This window comes from Scardinius erythrophthalmus (genome assembly GCF_964197995.2).
Source record: "Scardinius erythrophthalmus genome assembly, chromosome: 1".
In the NCBI taxonomy this organism is placed as follows: Eukaryota; Metazoa; Chordata; class Actinopteri; order Cypriniformes; family Leuciscidae; genus Scardinius; species Scardinius erythrophthalmus.
In genome coordinates, this window is record NC_138221.1 from 60301514 (window position 1) to 60325259 (window position 23746).

At 39.0% G+C, this 23746-nt stretch overlaps 2 protein-coding genes across 3 annotated transcripts; both read left to right on the forward strand.

Moving 5' to 3' along the window:
• The first annotated feature begins 5291 nt into the window (after positions 1-5291).
• LOC308689164 (tripartite motif-containing protein 16-like protein) lies at positions 5292-14494 on the forward strand. 2 transcript variants are annotated; one of them, XM_081362739.1, is made up of 8 exons: positions 5292-5541; positions 6166-6218; positions 9729-10305; positions 11461-11556; positions 11642-11875; positions 12325-12484; positions 12902-12949; positions 13177-14494. In XM_081362739.1, exons 3-8 carry the CDS (start codon positions 9733-9735, stop codon positions 13698-13700), a joined length of 1635 nt encoding a protein of 544 aa, XP_081218865.1. In that variant the 5' UTR covers positions 5292-5541; positions 6166-6218; positions 9729-9732; the 3' UTR covers positions 13701-14494. The 2 variants fall into 2 exon arrangements, with proteins under 2 accessions (XP_081218865.1, XP_081218866.1); XM_081362740.1 differs by lacking the exons at positions 5292-5541; positions 6166-6218 and having other exon boundaries at positions 9665-10305; positions 11467-11556.
• A 3216-nt stretch (positions 14495-17710) lies between these two features.
• On the forward strand, positions 17711-22843 carry LOC308690117 (tripartite motif-containing protein 16-like). The gene is made up of 6 exons (XM_081364401.1): positions 17711-18356; positions 19619-19714; positions 19800-20033; positions 20501-20660; positions 21076-21123; positions 21351-22843. The coding sequence occupies exons 1-6, from the start codon at positions 17784-17786 to the stop codon at positions 21869-21871; spliced, it is 1632 nt and encodes a 543-aa protein (XP_081220527.1). The 5' UTR covers positions 17711-17783; the 3' UTR covers positions 21872-22843.
• The last annotated feature ends 903 nt before the right edge of the window (positions 22844-23746 follow it).

Here is a 23746-nt window from a genome sequence, read left to right on the forward strand (position 1 = left end):
AGGGCGGAGACTTTCCCTCGGGCGGCCAGGGCGGAGACGATCCCTCGGGCGGCCACGGCTCAGGAACTGGAACAGACACCACCGGTTCAGGCACTGGAACTGGCACCACCGGCTCAGGCACTGGAACTGGCACCACCGGCTCAGGCACTGGAACTGGCACCACCGGCTCAGGCACTGGAACTGGCACCACCGGCTCAGGCACTGGAACTGGCACCACCGGCTCAGGCACTGGAACCACCGGAACTGGAACTGGCACCACCGACTCAGGCACTGGAACTGGCACCACCGTCTCAGGCACCACCGGTTCAGGCACTGGAACTGGCCCCACCGGTTCAGGCACTGGAACTGGCCCCACTGGTTCAGGCACTGGAACTGGCCCCACCGGTTCAGGCACTGGAACTGGCCCCACCGACTCAGGCACTGGAACTGGCACCACCGACTCAGGCACTGGAACTGGCACCACCGACTCAGGCACTGGAACTGGCACCACCGACTCAGGCACTGGAACTGGCACCACCGACTCAGGCACTGGAACTGGCACCACCGGCCCAGGAACAGACACAGAAACAGACACAGGCACAGAAACAGACACAGGCACAGACCCAGGCACAGGCCCAGGAACAGACACAGGCTCCGGAACAGACACTGGCCCCAGCTCAGGAACAGACACTGGCTCCGGCTCAGGAACAGACACTGGCTCCGGCTCAGGAACAGACACTGGCTCCGGCTCAGGAACAGACACTGGCACCACCGGCTCAGGAACAGACACTGGCACCACCGGCTCAGGAACAGACACTGGCACCACCGGCTCAGGAACAGACACTGGCACCACCGGCTCAGGAACAGACACTGGCACCACCGGCTCAGGAACAGACACTGGCACCACCGGCTCAGGAACAGACACTGGCACCACCGGCTCAGGAACAGACACTGGCACCACCGGCTCAGGAACAGACACTGGCACCACCGGCTCAGGAACAGACACTGGCTCCGGCTCAGGAACAGACACCACCGGCCCAAGTGTGTGCGTAGCCCACACACACCACATGGCTGTGGCCATAATGCCCAGTGTCGCGGTCACTGAGGGCTCAGGAACAGACGCCACCGGCTCAGGCTCAGGAACCGACACCACCGGCTCAGGAACAGACACAGGCTCGATGACGGCCATCTTGTCAGGGGACACAAGCTCGGCAAACGTGATGTGAACACTCTCGGCGGCGGCCATCTTGTCCGAAGACACAGGCTCAGCAGGTGTGACGTGAACAGGCTCGGCGGTGGCCATCTTGTCCGAAGACACAGGCTCGGCAGGCGTGACGTGAACAGGCTCGGCGGCGGCCATCTTATCCAAAGACACAGGCTCGGCAGGCGTGACGTGAACAGGCTCGGCGGCGGCCATCTTGTCCGAAGACACAGGCTCGGCAGGCGTGACGTGAACAGTCTCTGTGTCAGCCATCTTGTCCGAAGACACAGGCTCGGCAGGCGTGACGTGAACAGTCTCTGTGGCAGCCATCTTGTCCGAAGACACAGGCTCGGCAGGCGTGACGCAGACAGTCTCCGGCTGGGCAGACGGAATGTGAACAGTCTCTGACTGGGCAGACGTGACGTGGACAGTCTCTGACTGGGCAGACGGGACGCGGACAGTCTCTGACTGGGCCGACGCAGGTCTCCTCCTCCTTCTTCCCTTCTGACGGATGTGTACCGTCTCTGAACTGGACGAAACCATCGACGAAGTCCCAGCGCTCGATGAGACCCGTGGTGAAGCTTCAGCTATCCTGATTTCCTCATGCCTTTGTGCACATCTAGAAAAATACTCTAGTAAAGAGATGCCCTTCTCTCTCTCTGCGGGAGAAAGTTCGCTACATGGAATCCACATAGTAACTGGGGACGAGATCCTACAAAAAATTATAAAAAATGAAAATTACCGCTGGATTTATGGTGACGGAGTCGTTCTGTCACGGATGCACACGGGAAGCAGGAAAATCCAAGTGCAGTAATTTATTAAGAGGGCAATCCAACATCGTTGTAATCCATGCAGAGGTCAAAAATCCAGAGAAGCAATCCAAACAAGAACAGATATAAACAGACAAGAAGTGTGGTGACACAAATTAACGACTCCGTACACATACAGAAACAGGCAGAGAATAAATACACACAGATCTAACAGGGCTAACAATGAACAGCTGGGACAGATTACGGGCAACAGCTGAGTGTAATGAACAGTGATAAGTGACAGACAGAATGCTGGGAATTGTAGTCAATGTGAGGGACACCGTGAAAAACGAGACACAAACCAGACACTGTGACATCCGGACCACATGTGATGACCAACCCCAATCCCGCCCCTAAACCTACCCGTCACTGGGGTTACGACCAACCAAGAGCGGTTGTGGTCACATTTGGTCAGGTGTGGTCCGGATAACCGTATAGTACCCTTTTTTCACTTCAGCAATAATCTGCCTAGTGTTGTCTTTGAAAAGAGATCAAACTGAAGTCTCTAAAGCATTCAAGATTTACGACAGTTTAAGTTGGAAATTTAATTTTCAGGTCTGTGCTCAAAAAAGTAAATAAATGGATTATAAATACAGCGTAAATATAATTTAGTACCATAAAATCCCCTAAAAATACAAAATATTAAATAAAAAACATTATAGAACAAAAATGTTGTATATTCATTCCATTGAAAGTAAGAAAAAAAAAATTGGTAATTTTTGACCAACACGCAAAGAGCACCAGCGACCAGGGCATGTTTATCTGGAAGAGAGGTGTAGAAACACACAATAAAAGATAAAAGAGAGAGTCGGTTGAATGATTGGCTTTCATAACAGTTGCATTTCTAACGTTGTTACCAATCTGTCTCCTTAAAGCCACATGAGCACATTCAGTGCATGGATCTGATGAAAGTTCACTTCCCAACAGTGCTCCTGAGGGATCTCAACCGAGCGGCCCGAAGCAATAAACAAACCCCATATTGTGAAAGACATCAATTTTGTGTTCAATTCAATGTTTTTCAGCAGTTTTGATCGTGTTTATAACCTTAGAAAATCATCAAATCTATCAAATATGATACAGTTTGCTTTATAGGGTTAAGCATGCTGATAGTTTTTCATCCAGTTTAGTTGTTGGATAGGACTAATGTTTCCCAGCTCCAAGATATATATATAATTACAAAAACATTTGAGGTGTTTTTATGTAGTGAGCCTCTCTTTGTTAGTTATTTTATGTAAAGTGATGATTCACTCAGCGCACACTTTCAGTCGTTGTGTTTTACGCTTCAGCCAGAAGCTCTATAATGTGAACGAGCTCTCACGTGTTGGACCGCACAGCCTCATAGCAGAATATTCTGCAACAGAAAAGCCATTCTGTGTTTGGCTGTAAAAATGCGATTGCTTAGAGGCTCTGCATCTGGTGGAGCAGAACACAGCAGATGTCCTCCCACTGTCTCCTCAACACTCACCAGTTTACACTGGTTGTGAACTCTTCTCTGAAGCCCAGTTTAACAGCGTATCCAAGATCCGACTGCAACATTCAGACGATTAACTGGCAACAGACACAAAAGCTTTAGAATAACGGCAGTCAGTGGTTTTATTCCTTTCAGCTGCACATGAGCAAATGTTTCACGTGTAGAAGAAAAGTTGGCTCTGAAAGTTCAAGGCCACACTGTTAGAAAAATCTGTAGAAATTACAGTATTACTGGCAGCTACTTGCCAGTAACTTACTGTAGATTTAAATTTATGTTATTTACTGGCAACAATTTGTTCAAAATTAAATGAACATTAAACATTAACAAGTCTTTATCTTTACAGAATAAAACTAAAATAACATCCTCATGCAAAGCATTCTGGGAACCAAAATCTGAAGGAAAAAAACAGAAAAAGGTTGATGAAGATTTCTGGTTCCCAGAATGCTTTGCATTAGATTGTTATTTTATAATTTTATTCTTTAAAGACAAAGACTTGTTAATGTTTAATATTCATTTAACTTTGAACAAACTGCTGCCAGTAAATAACATAAATTTAAATCTACAGTAAGTTACTGGCAAACAGCTGCAAAACTACAGCAATTTTTTTACAGTGCATGGAGAATACTTTTTGGTATTTTTTTTAATTACATTATTTTCATAACCATTGAACACATTTCCCCCTAAAATCTTTAATAGGCTACGCTTTATCTTGAAATGCATTATATTCCTAATGGTAATTCTTATTCTAATCTAATGCATGAGCGCTTCATTGTCTTCATGATCTTTAGAAAAATATGAAATATTATTATTATTATCTATTAATTTATTTTGTATAATGGTTTAACTCTTTCCCCGCAAGTTGTTGGTTTTTTTCCGTTTTTTTTTTTTTTTTTTAGTTCTCAGCCACCAGCAGCATTTTTGATCATGGCCCACAGAATCATTTTGTTGTATGATTATTGAACATGTAAAATATCAAAAGAAAGAACAGACCCTCTGCCTTTAACTTCTTAACAAGCACCGGCCCGCCGGCGGGCCGGGGGCGTGGCTATAATTTTATTACATTTTTTTAAATAAGAAATATTCAACTGACTATCATAAACTATACATCATTTGAAAGCTAAAACACTCAAGAATCATGTTCTGAACTTGTTTTTGCAATCAGTACACCAGAGAGGAAAGGGTTAAATGAAATGTTGAAGGACTGGTAATGTAAAAATTACTACAATAAACGCAATACTTATCTTTCATCTCCTATGGTTCACATCAGTTCGGACGAATCCAAGAAACACCAGCATACATTTCAATGTAAGGGTCTACTCTTCAAAATGCATCCCACTTTTTAATCCAAAACAGCAATACAATAGGGAAAAACATGAAATATCCCCCTTTGTTTGCATGTGCGTTTTCGAGATAGAGATCACATAATGTTCATTTTCAAAAAAAGATCGATTCTAATATGTATTCCAACACTCAAAATCCATGACACCCCCGTTGGTTAGATTCTTCCGGATCATGTGGGACATTCCATGTCTGCCTCCTGCAATCACAGGCCTTGTTTTTGACCAAAACAGTAAGTCAGCGTCTCACTGGCTCTGCTCGCTGTCAATCTCGCACCTGGGTTTTTGACTGGATAAAAGCATGGATAAATCCGGCCAATGTCTTGTCAGTACAGTTTTGATTGATGGGAGTATTAACCAACTAAAACACGATTGCAGTGATTGACAGTTCTCAAGCAGATTTGTCAAAAACAAGTGCGCAAAGCTCGAGTGTTTTCTCCATTTTACGCACGGCGCGCAGAGGCTAACGAGGCTAGCGAGGCTAGCTGTTGCAGCTGAGCTACACGGAGCTCGTATACACACACAGATTTTCTACAAAGTTATATTTGACATACTCCATCATGCACCCTCGTCTGCAGAAGTGTTTTTGTGGTGTTGAGAGTGTTTTTGGATGCGGTGTTGAGAAGCAGTGACGAAGAAGAGCAGCAGAAGACGCTGTCAGATGCAACAGGGAGAGCGCGTTTCAAGCGTCGATTCGGCAGAAGAGGAGATGTTTGTTGATGGACTCGATCACTTTTTAGATCGGTAAGTTTTAACACATTGTCTTGAATTGTTATGTTTATCAAGTATTGTCAGTTTTTCTGTTTATGTCATGTTTTTGATTATAAAATGACAGCAGACAGTAGGCTAACGTTACACGAGTAGGCGATATGGCTGTATACATAAAGACAAAATATATCTCACACACACACACACACACACACACACACACACACACACTATATTTATGATGCATTGAATATAACAATAATGGAAAGAAAGGATTCCGAGAAATCAGGTGAAGATGTTTTGATTATAAAATAACAGTGAAGATGACTAGCAAGATATGAAACTACAGTCATGTTTATATGAATGAATGGTGCATTGAATATATCAATAATGGAAGGATACATGTCAGGTGTAAGATATAAGATAATATAGACATAATACATATATATAATGATATATAGACATTTTTTTTATTACAAAGCATTTATTATGCTGAGCAATATAAGGATAAGGTATTTGACAAACAGACATTTGTTATTGTAATATGAAGGAATATTGATGATGCTGCTAATAGTAGAATGTCTCTAATATTTGACTCAAACTGAAATCCTCTTTTGTGTTTGTGTGTTTGTGTGTGTGTGTTTTCCTGCTGTAAAATAGGCCTTCAACTGAAACAGATGAGGAATGGAGGAATCCGGAGTCCAGTCCTGAGTGTAAGCGGTTGCTTTTTTTTAGTAATTGGACATTGATTATAATTATCAGTTTATTGTAATCAGTAAATAGTAAAAACCACTGTTTCAATTTAACATTTTTTTTTAATATGTTTTATTCATTAGTTGTAAAACAATCACTTTTGGAATGTATACATGAAGTGAGTTTTTTCTTTTTTTCACTATTTTTGCTATTATAATTGTTCAAAATAAAGATTATTTTGATAAAATGTTAAAATGTTGTGCTGAAATTATTTTTTCTTATGTAGTTTGATGGGCAGAATAGTTCTAAATTGATATCCACCTTATTTTCGAACGCGGAAGTAAACATAGGTCCAATATCCGGTTTTTGTGCGGCACTTCCGTTTCCTCGCTTCCCTGGGCTAAATAACATATCGATCGCGAAGGATTATGCAGAGTTGATAGAAAAATGTTACACATGCCGTAGCAGATGAATACTACAAAGAACTAAAGCCCCGCCTCACTCAGTTAGGGTACCGGACCTGGTTGAAAACACTCATGCATCTAGCTGGCAGAGTGCCAAAACTTCACCGGCGCCTTCAGCCCCGCCCTAAACATAGTCGAGCCAACGCTGGACTAATATGGAGGTATTTTGTCATGTCAAATGTATTAATAATGCCATAAGAATGCAACCAAAGCATAGGATGGATAGCAATAAGTAGATGGCTATAAATAGTTGTAAATCATACAAAATAAATGCCATGATCATGCCATTATGCCATGATCACTAGATTTTATACAGGGGTTACTATAATGATTTTGTTTCTCCTTGGAGTTTTTATCATGGTTTTTATTGAGACTTCATAGCCCAGCCACTTTTCTGGTATCGGGTGGTCTTCTATAGGTGCTCACGAAATGAAAAGAACAAACATACGGTCGTTTCGAAATGTAAAGCTTTTAACCACAGGCGAAGGGATTCCTCAGGCCGGCGACACACTGGCTGCGTGTGTCCGTTTTTATTTCGGCTCCCATGTTAACAGGTTAGAACGTGCACACTGCCTGCGTGACACGCGCGTCTCACAGGCGCGGAAAACGCGTGCATGCTATAAATAGAATCGACGCCTATTTTTCACGCGACACGCAAGCGTTTTGGAAGCGTTTCCAGACAAAATAGAATAGGAAAAGATCTTTGTATTTAATTTTACATGAATACATATTAATAAATTACATTTTGATGTTTGAAATTTTAGGTTTTGACAAATGCAGATATAAATGCAATGAAAAAAAATCGATTTTCTAATATTGCACCTGTCAATACAGAACGAAATATTCTGTAGCCTGTTTTGCCGTCAATACTGCCGACGTTGTCTTTGCTGCTATATATATGTTTAACATTAAAGGCCTTCCACAACTCTCTCCCCATTATGTCGAATATAATCACCAATGAATGAGGATCATAATGTCACCTAGCAGTGCCGCGTCAGACACGTTTCTGGTGTGCAAAGACATGTAAAACGCCACGCAACAGAAACGCCACGCAGCCAGTGTGTCTCTGGTCGTAGGGCGCCTGATTAAAATGTCAATGATTTCGATGATTAAAACACTCCTGCTCCAAGTAAACCTTTCTTTTGTATCAGTTTATGAAAACCTCTAACTGCACAAACAATCCCGGTCTTCCCCGAAGCCATGACGATGAGTTAGTTGTTAGGAACACTTGTTTAATTAACCGATATGGTGAAAAGTGATCAGCGCGCCAGTTACCGGAAGTGCCTGACCGGAAGTCTCGCACAAAATACCGTCAACTGGCTGCGTCCGTATTTCCGTTAAAAATAAGGTGAATACATGTATGTAGTATGTAGTGTTTACTCCTTATGTCATTTGGTAACCAGGTGTCCATTTGGAGTCTCCGAATGGCCTTTTGGAAAAAACGCCTAGACTTTTATTGAATAAAAGCTTACAGAAACTACATTTTTGTGAGTATCATCCTCAAATTTGAATCAAAACATGGTCAGACATTCAGTTTTATCTTTATGGTGTTTTTAGGCCTTTAACACAAAATTCTGATACATTTTCCCCTTAGTGAAGATTATTCAAAGAAATCGCAAGTCACTTTCATGTATTTTTTACCTTGTTTTACTCTGTTCCTATGCTACTTTGAGTTATAATGACTCTTGGGTAACAAAGTTTGAAGTGTCTGGTTTAAAAAAATATCAGAGTTATGAATATGGACCATAGGGTTCAAGAGCTACAGACAATTATATTTGGGTAAGTCGTTTTCTGAAAATTCTTAAAAATAGGGGCGCTGGTTAAGAGGTTAAACAGCAACACAAACATTCATGGTTTCTGCTGATGGAGAAATGGTCTAGATATTGTCAGCAGATTAGACTCAAGTGCTCATGTTAATGTTAATGCAATGTAAAAAGTACATTATATGTAAACGGTCATGTAAAAGCATTGTCACATCTGCTGCAAATGTATTATTATATTTTAGATTGTCTATTCGCATATATCTATTACTAACCATCTGAGGGACATCATATAGCCTAGGCTAATGTACAAAAAAAAACATTAAATGTGTTAAAATCTCTGGTCAACCTGTGGCTCATGTTCCTGGTCCTGTAATAGCGGAGTTTTTATTCATGATTGTGGTGACCTCTTGTGGAAGGAAATGGAAACGCATACAGATTCACGGTCACATTCATACAGATCCCAGGTAATATTGGAGAGAAAATTTCGCTAACATATTTGTGGAAATATGAAGCGAACGTTCAAAATGATAAACAGAGCAAATTATTAATCGACAGTAGAATATACCACATGAAAACATACGTTGCTTGGTATGCGCAAGAAGTGAAATTAGTTTCCACTGTTATGCTGTTGATATTTCATCACGACCAGGTGAGATCTCTATAAATTATCTAATTTGACAGATCTGTGTTAAAGAAATAAAATATTGGATGACCAGTTATTTTCTTCTATTAAATTCTGTAATTACTTATTGGACCAAAATTTTGTACAAATAATCTCTTAGAATAAAATTTGCATCTAGAAGGATGTTAAAGTTCTGGGTGTTACAGTTGTCCTAAAAATGAAAATATTAATGGGAATATAATTCAGACACACTTTACTCCTAAAAACTTATAGGGGGGGCAATAATTGTGGCCAACGTGTTTTGGAGAAAAACATTTATTTAATAATTTGATTAGATTATTTTTCTTCGCTCTGTCATTCATGAGCTCTGAACTCGTAATTATGATATTTTCGACTCCACTTAAAGGACACAGTAAACACAGCAGTTGTGTGTGTGTGTGTGTGTGTGTGTGTGTGTGTGTGTGTGTGTGTGTGTGTGTGTGTGTGTGTGTGTGTGTGTGTGTGTGTGTGTGTGTGTGTGTGTGTGTGTGTGAACGAGGAAGCTGCTTTACAGACACGCCTATTTTACACACGTCACTCAAACACAGAACCAGGAAACTATTTCAGCTCCTCAGTTCAGAGAAACAGAAACTGAAGTGTTGTTGAGCTGTTGTGTGTTTGTGTCTCTCTGTATTCATGCAGTAAAATGTCAGAAGCCAGATTTTCTCAGGATGAGTTCACGTGTCCAGTGTGTCTGGATCTCCTGAAGGAACCAGTGGCTATTCCCTGTGGACACAGTTACTGTAAGATCTGTATTACAGACTGCTGGGATCAGGAGGATGAGAAGAGAGTCTACAGCTGCCCTCAGTGCAGACAGACCTTCAGTCCAAGACCTGCTTTAGCTAAAAACACCATTCTGGCTGAACTGGTGGAGAGACTGAAGAAGACTAAACTTCCTGCTGACTGTTACGCTGGAGCTGGAGACGTGGAGTGTGACGTCTGTACTGGAAGAAAATACAAAGCCGTCAAGTCCTGTCTGGTGTGTCAGGAATCTTACTGTCAAACTCATTTTGACCGTCATGAGGAATATCACTCTCGTAAGCCACACAAAGTGATTGATGCCACTGGACGACTGCAGGACATGATCTGCCGTAAACATGATAAAGAGCTAGAAATGTTCTGTATCACTGATCAACAGTGCATCTGTGTGTGGTGTAAGGAGTATGAACATAAAAACCACAACACTGTATCAGCTGCAGCACAGAGGACAGAGACACAGGTATGAACTGAGAGGGATTGATCACGCAGAAATGAAAGTGTCTTTATTTACTCACTCATTTACTCATGTTGTCACAAACCGGTTTAACTCACTTTCTTCTGTAGATTGTAAAGATGATATTTTGAAGAATGTCTATTTTCTATTTTACTCTATACATTGAAAGTCAATGGGGTACAAAAGTTTCAAGCTCCAAAAATGATAAAATAAAATAAAATAGAAGTAATCTTAACCACTGGTGGTTTAAAAATGAAGTGTGAATAATTGTATTAACGTGCACTTGTACTTCAAATTAACAGTAGGCTATATTTTAAAAATAAAACTGTACTTGCAGATAATATAATATTAATGAAATGAAAGGCCATTTAAGTGCACTGAAAGAGACTAAATGTTAATGACTGTTTCACTTAATAAATACAATTTGTAATGTCAAATTAAAGGTTTTACTTTAAAGTACCTTTTAATAATTTTTAATATTTCTGCTTAATATTTATTTTAATATTTTGCTCCGTGCTTTAGATAAGTGCACTTATTTTGATGTGTTGACATACTAAAGCACATGTAAAGTACTTGATTATAATTGTAGTGTGTTATTCTATATATTTAAAGTTAATATATTTTTAATGTACAACTTCATTATTACAGTATATTTTAGTTTATCATAAATGCTTGTCTGTACATATGACAGTACACTTTAACTATTTTTAAAAACAATAGAAGTAATTATGAAATTACATGTAAAGAAGTACTTAGAAATCACTGTTAAGTTCAGCTAATTGCTTCAAATATAAATTTAAACTATAATACATGTTCATTTAATGGAAATTACCATGCAACTACGTGTCTGTAAACATTACATTCAGTTCACACTTAAGTATATTCTTTTAAAGTATATTATTTAGATGTACTTTTTTAAAGGAATGCTACTTTTAAGAGTACTTCTTATTTTAAAGGACCAATTTTGATTCACAAATCAAATCAAATCATTGATCAACTCATGTACGCAGAGCCCAAATCAAAAATGATGACGTCAATAACATCAAACTTCACTGATCTGTGGTTTGAACCTTCAGTATAAACTTGCCATGCTAGATCTTTAACCCTTATTGTGTGATAGTAGTTTTATGTGTCATTCGCTGTCATTGGTTTGTCCTCCAGAAACAGCTGAAGGAGACGCAGATGAAGATCCGTCAGAGAATCCAGCAGAGACAGAAAGATCTTCATCAGCTGAGAGAGGCTGTGGAGTCTCATAAGGTGAGTCTGGAGAAGAAGAGAAGTGTGAGACGTCTCAGTTTGGACTCACTGAACTCACTGTGTGATTGTGATGTGTGTGTAACAGCGCTCTGCACACACAGCAGTGGAGGACAGTGAGAAGATCTTCACTGAGATCATCCGCTCCATTGAGAGAAGCCGCTCTGAGGCGACACAGCGGATCAGAGATCAGGAAAAGACTGCAGTGAGTCGAGCTGAAGGACGACTGGAGCGACTGGAGCAGGAGATCAATGATCTGAGGAGGAGAGACGCTGAGCTGGAGCAGCTTTCACACACACACCATCACATCCAGTTCCTGCAGGTAACAGAGATCTAGAAGAACTGGATCATAGTGTGTGTGTGTGTGAGCAAGAGACTCACAGAGAAACATTTCATTAGAGCAGAATGAGACTAACTTAAGCAGGGCAAAAAACACTCTAAAGCTCAGCTATTTGCATTTAATAAAAACATTAAACTATTCCACATTAATTTAACTGCAAATAACATGCAATTAAGTTTCTGAAAACATTACAGCCATCATTCTGTTACAAGTATGGTACTCTCTTTTTCACAAGGAGTGTAAGTGTCAAATACTGGAGTTTGTAGCATTAAATGATGAATATGAGAAGAATGTGCTGATTGTGTGAAAGTGCTGGATTGAAGCGAGTCACTGAAGAGAAGTGAAGTCAACAAGAGCCGCTCAGATCTGATATAGTGCAGGTTATTGGCTGAAGTGTGGAGATGATGAGTTTTGATTTCTGTTTTCTGTAGAGTTTCCAGTCTCTCTCAGCACCTCCTGAATCTACAGACGAACCCGACGTTTCCTTCAGTTCTCTCTCCTCTTTTGATGGCGTGAGAGAATCTGTCCGTCAGCTGATAGACAAACTGGAGGATTTCTGCAAAGAGGAGCTCAAGAAGATCTCTGATAGAGGTAAAGTCCTGCGCCTCGTTTATACAGACGTGTGAAGAATGATCCGAAATGTGAACGTACAACAGTTTCTGAAATGTTCCTATGATTTATAAAACATGCGCACAAATAATTTTCCTAAACGCATTCCACTTTATAAATCACAGTTCATCTTTAATTCAAGTGCATCAACTCTACAGAACAGCCACAAACATCCCTTGATGGTTTAGAAGTAATAAATACTATGAATTTAAATTGAAATCCATTGAAATTTAGGATTGAATCCGATACGTGTGTTTTATATATGAGGCATCTGGAGATTCTTCTGTTCTCAGAAATGAGTCCTGCATCATCTAATATCAGATTAGAAACGTCTTAGAAATGGATGTATTTTATCTTGTCATTTCTCTTCACACTGTTCATGTCTGTTTATTTCCACAGTCACATTCACCAACATGAATCCCAAGACCAGGAACGACTTCCTACAATGTGAGTCACTGAGAAACAAGCAGAAAAACTCACTGAATGTGTTCATGTTCTTCCTGTAGAAGGAGAAATAAACATGATAGAAGAGTTTTATAATTGATCATGTAAATGATGATTTGCACAGGATATCTGATCAGCTGCACTGAGACACTGATGATACATTGTTCAGATACATTAAAAGATCAGACAGATTCATAATTCCTGATTCTGATGTGTTTTCTCTCCATCAGATTCCCATCAGCTGACTCTGGATCTGAACACAGTGAATAAAGGCCTCAGTCTGTCTGAGAGGAACAGAGTGATTACTGTCACTGACACACAACAGTCGTATCCTGATCATCCAGACAGATTTGATCAGTGGCATCAGGTGTTGTGTAGAGAGAGTGTGTGTGGACGCTGTTACTGGGAGATTGAGTGGAGTGGGAATAGTGGTGTGTTTATATCAGTGTCATATAAGAGCATCAGCCGGAAGGGATCGGGTATTGAGTGTGTGTTTGGACGTAATGATCAGTCCTGGAGTTTGTTCTGCTCTTCCTCCAGATACTCATTCTGGCACAATAACATAAAGACTGATCTCCCTGTAAAGCCCATCAGCAGAAGAATAGGAGTGTATGTGGATCACAGTGCAGGAACTCTGTCCTTCTACAGCGTCTCTGACACAATGAGCCTCATCCACACAGTCCAGACCACATTCACTCAGACGCTCTATCCTGGGTTTTATGTTTGTTCTGGATCATCAGTGAAACTGTGTTGATGTTTCAGAATAGACTGTAGAGAGATTTTACCCATAATGCTTTGAGCTGATAAATCAGTAACAGTGAGATGTTACAGAAACTCTTATTTTAATTTTCATTAATATAGCTGAACTTTAGTGTTTTAGAGTCTCTTACATTTTCACATGATTTTTCGAAACCTCAAAATGTGAGTAAACAAGATGCAACAATGTTAGGCTATTTCGTTCTAATGTTAACAAATTCACAAGATTTTGTTGCATCCCCTTTCATTTTCTTTATGATATAAAAGGAATAATAATTAGTATTTTTGGGGGGTTGAAATATGACCCAAACTTGTTCTCGACAAGACTCGCAACGGGGGGCGTGGCATCACGATAGTGGCTCTCCAGTGTGATGTCGGTCAGATGATATCGTCCATTGGCACAACCTTAGTGAATATAAATTGTCATGTGAAATAACACATTAGCATATTGTGTGTATAATACTGTTAGCATGACATCAAAGTGCCTTTAGTGCATGCAGCTCAAAATGTTATGACAGTCAGTTACAGTTTATATTAATCAGTTTCATGTGGATTATGAGCGCGGTGATCTTGTGAATAAATGTTCTATATTTGGTGTTATGTCGCTAGTAAAGGTACAGAAGGAATGGATTGTTTGTGGAATGTGCCTTACTGCGGAAAAAAGCATGAATATGTCTATTAGCTGCAAAGTACTAATCACTGCAGGGCGCAAAAAAACCTACATTTAAGATTACACTAAAAACTTAATTGTAATTTAATAAATATTTAATTCATTAAAATTATGGGTTTTGTTTACCATCATTCATTATAAAGCATTATATATGTTAGGCACACAGTAGTTGACAACACTTTGTGTTTTATTTTTATTAAACAACAAACAATATAACACAATAGTTATAATTAAATTAATAATTTTGTTCATTTAAGTGCATAATATCAGCGTCATGTCATATGCATACACGCAGTCATTACAATTCAAGTCTTATAATAACTGGTAAAATCTGAAAGCCAAAGAAAGAAAACATCTGTACGTTTTACTTTCTTTAGACAATATAATATCACTCAATATTACTATTAAATAATATGATAATGCCGTAAATGAGTCCTGCCTGTCGCGACATTACCTTCTCTGCCTTCCCTTATAAAATAACCTTTTTATCATAGTAAAATCTTCATAACATTCCCAACAAAAGTATTGTTTAGTGTAAAACATGCTGAAGATTAGCGAACAGGCTGTTGATTAATTAAATGATAAGGTGTTTCCTCACAAAAGCGGTTTATTCGGTGTAGTGAAGCCTCCTCTCCATTGACGTCCATTCATAAAAAAAATGTATATATATATATATATATATATATGTTGAAAATGCATATAGTATATGCATATAAAATACATGTTAATATATAAGTGCTACGGTTATGGACTCTTATTTTGATATTCTGTTTTGTTTCCTTTAGTTCCTGTTTCCCTAGTAATAGCTCTTAGTAGTCCTCTGGGAGGTCTGACAAAACAGTTATTGATTAGCTAATAGCTAAGAGCTTCCATATTCAGGACGTTTGCCCTCATGAAGCAGGATTAAACAGCCTTGCAGTAAAACAATTCAGTGTTACATGTTAAAGCCAAGACAAACTGATCTGTGACTGGTTTGGGTTACTTGATGTGTGCTTGACCAGATTCCTGCAGGAACTGCTGTATTTCAATACACTGACATTGCATAAGAACCGATCTCAGAGTGCAGAGATTCACAATCGTCCAGCTCGTCGTGCATCTCACCTCAGGACCAGAGTCCCCACATCAGTGACGACTGCTACTCACCCACCTGTGATAGCAGAGCAAGACATGTGCACACTTTACTCTCATCTCACTCTGCTCTACAGGCATACATGATCTCATCTGAGCATTTCACAGAGGATTCTGGGTGGTTTGGTTCCTGAGGAGCTGCTCTCATGTAGGAGCCGTTTCACACTCAGACCGGATGTGAAGAGTCTGAGATGCTGCCGGAAATGAGATTGAGGACAATGAGGAAAATGGAGAAGCATTAAGTAGATCAAGAAATACAGTAAAAATGTGAAATATTATTGTAAAATAACTGTTTTCTATTGTTATATATTTAAAAAGTAATGTACTCCTGTGATCAAAGCTGAATTTTCAGCATCATTACTCCAGTCTTCAGTGTCACATGATCCTTCAGAAATCATTTTGTGAAAGTCATTCATTTTGTGTTCAATTCAGTGTTTTTCAGCAGAACGACAGTCAGTGGTTTTATTCCTTTCAGCCGCACATGAGCAAATGTTTCAAGTGTAGAAGAAAAGTTGGCTCTGAAAGTTCAAGGCCATGGAGAATACTTTTTGGTTACATTATTTTTTTAAATTACATTATTTTCATAACTATTGAACACATTTCCCCCTAAAGTCTTTAATACACTTTATCTTGAAATTCTTCATATTCCTACAGGTAATTCTAATTCTAAACACGAGTGCTTCATTGTCTTCATGATCTTTAGAAATATATGAAATATTAATATTATTATTATTTTTATTTATTAATTTAATTTGTATAATGGTTTAACTCTTTCCCCGCAAGTGTTTTTTTTATTCCGCAACTCTTTCCCCCCAGCCACCACCAGCTTTTTTGATTATGGCAAAATAATTTTGTTGTATGAATATGGAACATGTAAAAGCATTGTTACATCTGCTGCAAATGTATTATGTTTTAGTTTGTCTATTGGCATATATCTATTATTAACCATCTGAGGGACATCATATAGCCTAGGCTAATGTACAAAAAAAGTTACATTAAATCGCTTTATGCAAATCTTTATATTTATTCACTAACATGAAGAATCTCGGGACAAACAATATATTGTAGAGATTCTTCATGTTAGTGAGTAAATATAAAGATTTGCATAAAGCGATCATGTGAAAGCAGGGTAGGTGATTTGTTCCCTCTCTGTGAAGTCTCTTCACATCCTGATAGCAATCACTAAGTTAAGTCTAAATATATGTCTATATATTATTGTATAGTCTACTGTATATCATCTGTGGAAGGCAGAGGACCATAAAAATTACTGTCAAATCCTTCTTGCTAAAAAATGTATCTACTGTATGAAAAATCTAATTCAGGATTCAGGCCCCATCATGACTGACTTTTAGCTTCTGACCAAGACTGCATCTCAATACTAGTTTTACTTGATCTTAGTGCTGTGTTCGACACTTTAAATAGATCATGACATACTCTTCAATGGATAACAAAATTACACTGGTATTCACGGACAGGCATTAAAGTGGTTTAGATCATACCTGTCTGAGTGATACCATTTTGTTTATTGAAACGGAGAAATATCCGAGTTAACATCAGTAAAATATGGAGTGCCACAAGGGTCTGTTTGAGGCCCTCTGCTATTTTCAATACACTTGCTGCCCCTCTGTAATATTATAAGAAAACATTGAATTAGTTTCCACTGTTATGCTGATGATACTTAGTTATATATTTCATCACGACCAGGTGAAATCTCTATAAATTATCCAATTTGACAGATCTGTGGTAAAAATATAAAATATTGGATGACCAGTAATTTTCTTCTATTAAATTCAGAATTACTTATTGGACCAAAATTTTGTACACAAAATCTCTTAGAATAAAATTTGAATTTAGAAGGATGTACTGTTACTTCATCCTCTACAGTTAAAATAAATGAATACATGATGTTAGCTAGCACGATATTGATCTGTATTATCTTAGAACTGTAAATTTTGACATATTGACATTACTGTGACACAGTATATAGAAACATGCATTCGTGAGTAGCCTAAATCTTCGCTCTGTCATTCATGAACTCAGAACTCGTAATTATGACATTTTCAACTCCACTTGAAGGACACATACAGTAAACACAGCAGTAAAGTGTGTGTGTGTGTGTGTGTGTGTGTGAACGAGGAAGCTGCTTTACAGACACGCCTATTTTACACACGTCACTCAAACACAGAACCAGGAAACTATTTCAGCTCCTCAGTTCAGAGAAACAGAAACTGAAGTGTTGTTGAGCTGTTGTGTGTTTGTGTCTCTCTGTATTCATGCAGTAAAATGGCAGAAGCCAGAATTTCTCAGGATGAGTTCACGTGTCCAGTGTGTCTGGATCTCCTGAAGGAACCAGTGGCCATTCCCTGTGGACACAGTTACTGTAAGATCTGTATTACAGACTGCTGGGATCAGGAGGATGAGAAGAGAGTCTACAGCTGCCCTCAGTGCAGACAGACCTTCAGTCCAAGACCTGCTTTAGCTAAAAACACCATTCTGGCTGAACTGGTGGAGAAACTGAAGAAGACTAAACTTCCTGCTGACTGTTACGCTGGAGCTGGAGACGTGGAGTGTGACGTCTGTACTGGAAGAAAATACAAAGCCGTCAAGTCCTGTCTGGTGTGTCAGGAATCTTACTGTCAAACTCATTTTGACCGTCATGAGGAATATCACTCTCGTAAGCCACACAAAGTGATTGATGTCACTGGACGACTGCAGGACATGATCTGCCGTAAACATGATAAAGAGCTAGAAATGTTCTGTGTCACTGATCAACAGTGCATCTGTGTGTGGTGTAAGGAGAGTGAACATAAAAACCACAACACTGTATCAACTGCAGCACAGAGGACAGAGACACAGGTATGAACTGAGAGGGATTGATCACGCAGAAATGAAAGTGTCTTTATTTACTCACTCATTTACTCATGTTGTTCCAAACCGGTTTGACTCACTTTCTTCTGTCGATTGTGAAGATGATATTTTGAAGAATGTCTCTTCTATTTTACTCTATTGAAAGTCAATGAGGTACAAAAGTTTCAAGCTCCAAAAATGATTAAAAAAAACATAAAAGTAATCTTAACAACTAGTGGTTTAAAAAAGAAATGCGATTAATTGTATTAACGTGCACTTGTAGTGTACTTCAAATTAAACGTATATTTTTAAAATATTTACTTGGAGATAATATAATATTAATGAAATGAAAGGCCATTTGCACTTAAAGACAGTAAATGTTCATGATGGTTTCACTTAATAAAAACACTTTGTAATAATGAGTAATTAAAAGTTTTACTTTAAAGTGCATTTAATAATAATATTTAATAATAATATTTAATATTTCAGTGTGACTCTTTTGTCATGCTTTAAAGAAGTGCACTTATTTTGATGTATTGACTGACATACCAAATTACTTGATTATAATTACAACTGTAGTGTGTTATTCAATATATTTAAAGTTAATATATTTTAATTTTTTAATGTACAACATTATTACAGTATATTTTAGTCGGTACATATGATAGTACACTTTAACTATATTTTAAAAACAATAAAAGTATGGCAATTAACATGCAACTACGTGTCTGTAAACATTACGTTCAGTTCACACTATTTTTTTTTTAAAGGACCAATTTTGATTCACAAATCAAATCAAATCATTGATCAACTCATACACAGCACAAATCAAATATGATGACATCAAAAACATCAAACTTCACTGATGCTTGTGTGATGACATCATGATGTTTAGTCATGTGACATGCAAGAACCAATGAGATTGTGTCGTCATATTTTATTTGGCCTCTGTAAACAGCTGAGACATTCTTCTAAATATCTTCTGTTGTGTCTCACAATAGACAGAAAGTCATAAAGGTTTGGAACGACATCAGGGAGAGTAAATTATGACAGAATTATAACTTTAGGGTGAAGTATTCATATAAAACTAGGCACTGATGAAATACTGCTGACATTTCAGTTTCATATTCATTCTTACCGGTAATCTCTTTTCAGGAAACTATGAATCAGTGGTTTGAACCTACAGTATAAACTTGCCATGCTAGATCTTTAACCCTTATTGTGTGACAGTAGTTTTATGTGTCATTCTCTGTTATTGGTTTGTCCTCCAGAAACAGCTGAAGGAGACGCAGATGAAGATCCGTCAGAGAATCCAGCAGAGACAGAAAGATCTTCATCAGCTGAGAGAGGCTGTGGAGTCTCGTAAGGTGAGTCTGGAGAAGAAGAGAAGTGTGAGACGTCTCAGTTTGGACTCACTGAACTCACTGTGTGATTGTGATGTGTGTGTAACAGCGCTCTGCACACACAGCAGTGGAGGACAGTGAGAAGATCTTCACTGAGATCATCCGCTCCATTGAGAGAAGCCGCTCTGAGGCGACACAGCGGATCAGAGATCAGGAAAAGACTGCAGTGAGTCGAGCTGAAGGACGACTGGAGCGACTGGAGCAGGAGATCAATGATCTGAGGAGGAGAGACGCTGAGCTGGAGCAGCTTTCACACACACACCATCACATCCAGTTCCTGCAGGTAACAGAGATCTAGAAGAACTGGATCATAGTGGACTTGAGCAAGAGACTCACAGAGAAACATTTCATGAGAGCAGAATGAGACGAACTTAAGCAGGGCAAAAAACACTCTAAAGCTCAGCTATTTGCATTTAATAAAAACATTAAACTATTCCACATTCATTTAACTGCAAATAACATGCATTTAAGTTTCTGAAAACATTACAGCCAATCTGCACTTATATATTTTTAAAGTATATTATTTCTGTTACAAGTACTTTCTTTTTCACAAGGAGTGTAAGTGTGAAATTCTAGAGTTTGTAGCATTAAATGATGAATATGAGAAGAATGTGCTGATTGTGTGAAAGTGCTGGATTGAAGCGAGTCACTGAAGAGAAGTGAAGTCAACAAGAGCCGCTCAGATCTGATATAGTGCAGGTTATTGGCTGAAGTGTGGAGATGATGAGTTTTGATTTCTGTTTTCTGTAGAGTTTCCAGTCTCTCTCAGCACCTCCTGAATCTACAGACGAACCCGACGTTTCCTTCAGTTCTCTCTCCTCTTTTGATGGCGTGAGAGAATCTGTCCGTCAGCTGAGAGACAAACTGGAGGATTTCGGCGAAGAGGAGCTCAAGAAGATCTCTGATAGAGGTAAAGTCCTGCGCCTCGTTTATACAGACGTGTGGAGAATGATCCAAAATATGAACGTACAGTTTCTGAAATGTTCCTATGATTTATAAAACATACAAATAATTTTCCTAAACACATCCCACTTTATAAATCACAGTTCATCTTTAATTCAAGTGCATCAACTCTACAGAACAGCCACAAACATCCCTTGATGGTTTAGAAGTAATAAATACTTATGTATATATTGAAATTGAAATCCATTGAAATTTAGGATTGAATCCGATACGTGTGTTTTATATATGAGGCATCTGGAGATTCTTCTGTTCTCAGAAATGAGTCCTGCATCATCTAATATCAGATTAGAAACGTCTTAGAAATGGATGTATTTTATCTTGTCATTTCTCTTCACACTGTTCATGTCTGTTTATTTCCACAGTCACATTCACCAACATGAATCCCAAGACCAGGAACGACTTCCTACAATGTGAGTCACTGAGAAACAAGCAGAAAAACTCACTGAATGTGTTCATGTTCTTCCTGTAGAAGGAGAAATAAACATGATAGAAGAGTTTTATAATTGATCATGTAAATGATGATTTGCACAGGATATCTGATCAGCTGCACTGAGACACTGATGATACATTGTTCAGATACATTAAAAGATCAGACAGATTCATAATTCCTGATTCTGATGTGTTTTCTCTCCATCAGATTCCCATCAGCTGACTCTGGATCTGAACACAGTGTATAAACGCCTCAGTCTGTCTAAGAGGAACAGAGTGATTACTTACACTAACACACAACAGTCGTATCCTGATCATCCAGACAGATTTGATCAGTGGCGTCAGGTGTTGTGTAGAGAGAGTGTGTGTGGACGCTGTTACTGGGAGATTGAGTGCAGTGGTGAATATGTGTGTATATCAGTGTCATATAAGAGCATCAGCAGGAAGGGTGGCGATATTGATTGTGGATTTGGACGTAATGATCAGTCCTGGAGTTTGTTCTGCTCTTCCTCCAGATACACATTCTGGCACAATAAGATAAAGACTGTTCTCCCTGTAAAGTCCATCAGCAGAAGAATAGGAGTGTATGTGGATCACAGTGCAGGAACTCTGTCCTTCTACAGCGTCTCTGACACAATGAGCCTCATCCACACAGTCCAGACCACATTCACTCAGACGCTCTATCCTGGGTTTCATGTTTGGTCTGGATCATCAGTGAAACTGTGTTGATGTTTGAGAATAGACTGTAGAGAGATTTTACCCATAAGGCTTTGAGCTGATAAATCAGTAACTGTGAGATGTTACAGAGACTCTTATTTTAATTTTCATTAATATAGCTGAACTTTAGTGTTTTAGAGTCTCTTACATTTTCTCTTACATTTTCACATGATTTTTGGAAACCTCAAAATGTGAGTAAACAAGATGCAACAATGTTAGGCTATTTCGTTCTGATGTTAACAAATTCACAAGATTTTGTTGCTCTTAAGATTTATATAATCCAGGTAGTCAGAATATAATACTACTAAAACAACTTGTCTTTTCTATGAAGTAATGATACAAGCTCAGAGACATTTATAATCTTTTGATGTTTTGATGTACAGTACACAGAGTGTCTTCACTTGGTGTTCTGGATACTGACATTTTGTTATAAATATTTTTAAAGTCCCCCTGTGGTGAAAATCTAGTTTTTAATGTTGTTTATACTGTATGTCTATGTGCTGTTTTTAATATGCTTTCAGACAAACCATGTGCAAATTCATAAGTCGACACCATTGCTGAGTATTTTCTCCTTAAAACTGCAGTGAACCAAAGACAGTCTCAAAAACACGGTTTGAAATCGCTGGTGTTTCTGACGTCACAAACTACCTTGTAACCAATCAGATCAACATGTGATCGTCAACCAGTGGATCTCTGAGCTGGTGTGAGTGAGTGGAGGCGGGGCTCATTTGCATATTCATAGAACTGCGTATACTAAATGAGGCAAGGGTGTAGAGTTACATTCAAGCTATTTTAAGGCATGAATCAGTTTTTTATATGTTATGTTTATATGTTTCTATGTGTTTTTTACAGTACAGATTGTTTCAAAGCAGTAGTGAGAATGTTATAAATATATAATTATAATAAAATAATGCAACAAAGTTTGTTTTGGATGGACAGAACCCAATACACACACCCAAATCCACAATAAAACTATTGTGAACCAAAGCGTTTGTTTTGGTGTTGCCACCCCTCGTAAGATGTTTCAAAAACACAAACATATATTTGTGTGTGTGTGTGTGAGAGAGAGAGAGAGAGAGAGAGTGTGTGTGTGTGTATATATATATATATATAATATATAAAGTACAAACTTTAATTGCGATGCACTCGGGTGCACTCAGGTGCACTCGGACAGAAACAAAAGATAAATGCTGACATCTGCTGCTTATTGTCGTTATTGCAGACATCTGAACATTCACAAAGATTCTGTACTTGATTTCAAGAAAAACAACGAAAACACAAAAATGCACTGAAAAACCGTAGAAGCTGAGTGCAAAAACGTCTTGGTTACCAATGTAACCCTCGTTCCCTGAAGGAGGGAACGGAGACTTAGTCGATCGTATACCGACTGTATGGGATAACGCATTGTGAGCCCGATCACTCTGATTACTCTTAAAATCAAGCCAACAAGTTTTGGAAGGTGCGTAATCAACGCCCCGCCTTATCCTGCGGGTATAAACATGGAAGTGGATGCACCTACCAGTTGTTTTTTGCTGGGGAGCAGATCGTTCCCCAGTCAGCGGTGGTCCAGTAGAAGTGGCAAGGGGACTAAGTCTCCGTTCCCTCCTTCAGGGAACGAGGGTTACATTGGTAACCAAGACGTTCCCTTTCAGTCGGGTAACGTTCGACTTAGTTTGACTTACTACTGCCACCTTCCAGTGCCTAAACACAAAGCTGCAAGACCCTCCGAATGGCGTGACTCAACCAGTCAATGACAGCAGAGGTGACTCTGCCGAAGGAAGATACAAGCTTACCGTAGGAAGCATGCCGTAGATAATACACATACGGGATCACAGTAGGGATCACAACGTATGGGCCCCACCTAACACAAGTTTCACAAGCATACAA